Source organism: Vigna angularis, chromosome 2 (assembly GCF_016808095.1).
Source record: "Vigna angularis cultivar LongXiaoDou No.4 chromosome 2, ASM1680809v1, whole genome shotgun sequence".
Taxonomy (NCBI): Eukaryota; Viridiplantae; Streptophyta; class Magnoliopsida; order Fabales; family Fabaceae; genus Vigna; species Vigna angularis.
In genome coordinates, this window is record NC_068971.1 from 13,595,699 (window position 1) to 13,600,809 (window position 5,111).

General features: G+C 31.1%; 1 protein-coding gene across 1 annotated transcript; it reads left to right on the forward strand.

The window, feature by feature from the left end:
• The first annotated feature begins 228 nt into the window (after nt 1-228).
• On the forward strand, nt 229-1,678 carry LOC108328849 (protein LURP-one-related 15). Its single transcript, XM_017562735.2, has 3 exons — nt 229-505; nt 664-897; nt 1,392-1,678. Exons 1-3 carry the CDS (start codon nt 305-307, stop codon nt 1,542-1,544), a joined length of 588 nt encoding a protein of 195 aa, XP_017418224.1. The 5' UTR covers nt 229-304; the 3' UTR covers nt 1,545-1,678.
• Nucleotides 1,679-5,111: the final 3,433 nt, after the last annotated feature.

The window sequence follows — 5,111 nt, forward strand, 5'->3', positions numbered from 1 at the left end:
CTTTTCTAATTACTTCATCTTCTTCGTATTGGCGAAGAAGGAACAAACGGAATACAACAGTTTTGGTTTGTTGATATCGATGTTAGACCAGGTTCATCAATGCAGTCAAAATCTTGACTTGGTCCGTATATACAACAGTATATGACAGATAGTTCAATTGGAAATGGTATTAGTATTGGTAAAGTTCGTGTATGTATCTGACGCGTTTTATTTGATAAATACCATAAGTAGTTGGTCTATAAATTGGCAAATACAAGACATAAATAAAGACAGTGTTGTTCCTTCAAATACCTTCCTCTCATCAATGGGCGATCAGGTCTCAGTTATCAACCCTTTCTACTGTTCAGCTGATTCTATCACTTTACAGGTTAATACAGATAAAGGAGTGACTTACAATGAAAAGGGTGATCGTCTCTTTTATATGGACGATACTTTTTTTACACTTCACAACCGTCGTGTTTTATATGATGATACACAAAAACCCATCGTCACTCTGTACAATAAGGTTTGCTTTCTCCTGCATATATCTGATTTCTTTAATATTCATATCTTATTAGTTTTAATTAATCCTGAGTGAGAAAATTTGCATAAGGTGGATCGGTATTATGTGTATCGCTACACTATCCATGTTATTTTTATTCTTAATTAATATCCGTTATGCAGGCCGTGACGATTCATGAGCGATGCAAAGTTTTCAAGGGTGAAAGCACCGATTCATCTGAATTGCTGTTTTCCGTGGAAAAAACCAATAAATCGATTCCACCTGGGATTGCAAAATTGAATGTGTTCCTCGCAAACAATGAAGACAAAAAAGAAAGTGACTTTAGAGTGATCATTTATGGAAGTAAAAACTCTTGCACAGTTTATGCCGGTGAATCTCCTATCATCGTAGCCAAAGTATGAGTTAGTATATCCTTTTACATGTATTAGTAGTTCTTTGTTTTTTATGAGAAGTAAACTTGTTATTAATAGAATTAATCTTAACTCAATCTCTTTAGACACGATTGTTAAAATGATATTTGTTCTTATTTGTATAAATTAATTTATTTTTTCTAATTATAAAAAATTTAATATATCTTTTCGTCAAAAAGATTTATATATTCACATCAAACAAGAAAATTAGAAACGATATAATAAATTTAAATCTCAACTAAAATGTACTTTAAATGTCCATATTAAAGTAAATCTAAGTCTAATTTAACATTATTTAATAAGGTAAAGTTTATCTTCACTTTACATACATACTTATAGTAGATTTTGCTTATATAACAGATATGAAATCTAATAATCATACTATAATAACTTCACTTATATACCTATACACTGTAGATATTTATGAAATCTCTAAGAATTATACTAATAACGTATGCATGCTTTTGTCTTTAATGTAGGTGGAGAATAATGGTGGCTTCAATGTCATGGTCTATCCTAACGTGGACTACGCATTCATAGTGGCACTACTTATGATTGTTAAGGATATGAAATTCTCTAATGGGTCCACTGATAGTACACAAAACAGTATTGCTCTATCGTTATCGCTTTGAACAAGCCAGTAAATAAATGTAATATTGTATAAGAAAATTCAAGTAAAATTGAGCAAATAAATTGCAGGTAATCCACCTGTATTATGTTGTACATGACTATTTCTGTTATATATTTTTATATGAATGATAGTTATTGAAACCTTATAGTTATTATATCCGAAATGTGTGGGACAAGTTTTTTTTTACCATAACTCTTGTAATAACAAAACCAACGACACAATTTTATAGGTTAAAAAAAACAAAAAGAAAATTACTAATAGGTAGGGAAAACTTATCATGAAGTTAGTCAAATCAACAGTTACCAATAAATGCTATGTGAATAACTTTACTCACGAATTATCCTTTAAATAACTTGGTAATAGGCAAGCTATTCTTTTATAACATGATCACCAACTTATTTATGTATAATTTATTTAAATTGGTAGATAAGTAATGGATAACTATATGATGATTTTGTTCATGTGTTTCATGACATTATATTCACACTCAACTCTCTCGTTTACTGTAAGTTAAACTCATAAAATTTATAATTGTAGATTAAAAAAAACTTGATTTATTGAGAGACGAAATCCCTCGAGAATAACTAAAATTCGTCAATAAAACTAATTTTATTTAAAATTATTATGGTTAAATAATGTAATTGAAGTTATTTTATTTTTTTTATCTTTTTAGACAAATATTTTAGAATCATTACGTTTTTAATAAATACGTTTAATTGTCAAAATTTTTGAAACACGTTTCGGACTATATTAAAGTTTGAAATTTAATCAGTTTTAAATAACCCATGATATCTTATAATTTGGAGAATTACAGGTACTATAATTATGCACTGGTATCAACTTTATACACATACAAAATTGTTTATAATAGAGATGGTCAAACAATTCATGGTTTTACACAACAATCACACATGCAGATGGAAATAACCCCAGTCTCAAAGTCTCAAAATTTATCCTTTATCATGCAAAACATATAAGCCATACAATATATTATATTCATTGAATACATTACCCCTGTCCTTATCACTCTGAAATACTCAAGTTTTATAACCAGCGACAACATTTCAAAGATAAAATTCTCAACATTAGTTCTACCAAACAATAAACACATCATCATTCTAGCTCTTATAGTCCTTTCAAGTTAAACATACTATGAATAAAAAAGAACATACCAAAACTGTGAAAAACCACTCATGAACCTAATAAGATGATAAAATCAATTAAATTCATTTAATCAATTATAACTCGCTTAACATTTCCTCAACATACAATTTGGAGTATTCAATAAAGGGATCGCAAGTCACCCAATAATCAATAAATTCCAGTGCATTTTGGCAAACAAAATGTAAACATCAATTCATACAATCATGCATTGCATTTCAACCTGGATTCAATTCCTCTTTCCTATAAGCTTTCACTCCATTAAACATTCTTCATTCGCGACTCTTGAGTCTCCCTTTTACTCTTTGGTTTTTCAAAGTGAGTTTGTTTATTGCTCTACACTCTCCTCTCACTGCCTTTAAATAAGTTTCCTCTGAACCCCCAAATAGAACACTCAAAACCTTAAGGTTATCCTCACGCCACCCTTGGATTCCCTAACCCTCATCCTTGCGCCACTTAACCGAAACATTACCCTCCTTTATCGCCATTCACTCCCCTCTTCCACTACTACACCTTCAAGCATTGATGGCTCCCTATCCCTCACACCACAACACTCCCGCTGTCCCCTAGGTTAGCGGGATCAAAAAGGAAAAAAAGAAGAGAATAGAAGAAATGGAATCTCTCGAATGGTGACGAGGCTAGGGTAACTTTGTTTCCTATTTTCTCACATGGTTTCTCTTTCTTAGTCTAAAGCAAACAAAGAAAAATAAATAAATAAATGAGATAAAAGTAACAAAAAGAAACAACACTTTTAGTTCTACCACAATTCGAGTTCGAAACCATCTATTCCACAGACAACATCGAATCATTCGTTTTGTTTACAATGTCATTTAATAACCATTTAAGTTATTCTATTTCGCATATAACACATATTACACATTTATAATGAAAACAATTAATTATTAACACCACATACCACTTTATCCACAGATAGCACCAGAATTTACGAGGTACAACAAATAGACTTTATCATCCACTCTTATGTTCATCAATTACATGCTCAAGGACATCCCAATACTCATTCATACTCCAATTCAAAATCACAAGTCAAAACTGACCCTGAACATGCCCATTACTCTCATTCCTAGAGTACCAACGTGTTCCACTGCTTCCTAGGCTTGAACCACGTCCATTCTTCATCAAATTCGTCATTTTTCACCAAAATACATTGTGAATCAATTATCTCAGTGAAAATCACCCATAAACATCACGCAAGAAGGGATAATCGATTATTCCCACAACTAGAGTTAATATCAACACCCAGTAATCGATCATCATTAGTGATAATTGATTATCTACAAAAAGAAACGCATCCTAGATATAATTCAAGTCTGCAAACACACATACAACAACCCTAAATCACGAGGAAACTTCTCCAAAACATCATTCATGCATTCAAGCATCACAAACCCTTATAAACATACTCAATTACATACATCACAAAACTTGAATAATCCAAAATCAATCATTAACATAGTATAACTCAAACAACACAATTATAATGCATACGATTATTACCACACTCTTACACATACATTTGCATGGAAAACTCCCTTAGCATTAAACCCTCCATTGGGATAACCCAACAACCACACATACATTCATAGGGAAAACCCAACACAAAAATATTACATAAATCCTACGCGCATGCATACATAAACCCTTGCCCAACAAGAGCAACATACAACCATAATCATAATCATATAAACATATATCAACAAGGATTATTAATCAAAATAACCAAGAAATCATATAACATACAATAATTAACAAACAAAGGTAAGCTTCTCCATACCATGGACAATCCTAGAGCTTTATCTACACTCTAAAACACCACTAATCTCTAAGGTTCTGTAATTTTTTCTCTTCTCTCCCAAAACCGCCTCTCTCTCTCTTTCTCTCTCTCCCTCTCTCCCTCTCTCCCTCTCTCTCTTTTCGTTTTAGATGTAGAATAAAAGTGCAGCCCTAATTTTCCCTTTCTCCTTTTTATCTTTTCTTATTCTATCTTTTTCTTATTTTATCTACGTTTTAAAATACCAATAATCACAAAATAATTTAAGCGTCACGTAGCCCACATTTTATTATTCAAAATTATTTTTCTTTCATTACTTTCTACACCCCCATAATTTAATTTCTAGACCAATTAAATAATAGTAAAAGACTCTTTTTCCATTGAGCCCAAAAATATAATAAACCCAAAAGTTTACCTAAATTCTCTTTCTTTCTAGAGTTTGGCCCACACCTATTCAATACTAAATTATCCTTCTATCATCAATCCAATACATCATATTGGTAATAACACATCACACAAATTATCAAAATAACAACATACTAATCATGTATTCTACTTAATCAATTATAACATTAAACAATAAACATAGTAATTATAATTCTAGAAAACATCCAA

Bases quoted from the DNA above. Each gene is read 5' to 3' on its own strand.
- LOC108328849 (XM_017562735.2), top strand. From the start codon at position 305: ATGGGCGATCAGGTCTCAGTTATCAACCCTTTCTACTGTTCAGCTGAT. The intron at 506-663 runs GTTTGCTTTCTC...TCCGTTATGCAG, and splicing joins TCGTCACTCTGTACAATAAG to GCCGTGACGATTCATGAGCG. The intron at 898-1,391 runs GTATGAGTTAGT...TCTTTAATGTAG, and splicing joins CTCCTATCATCGTAGCCAAA to GTGGAGAATAATGGTGGCTT.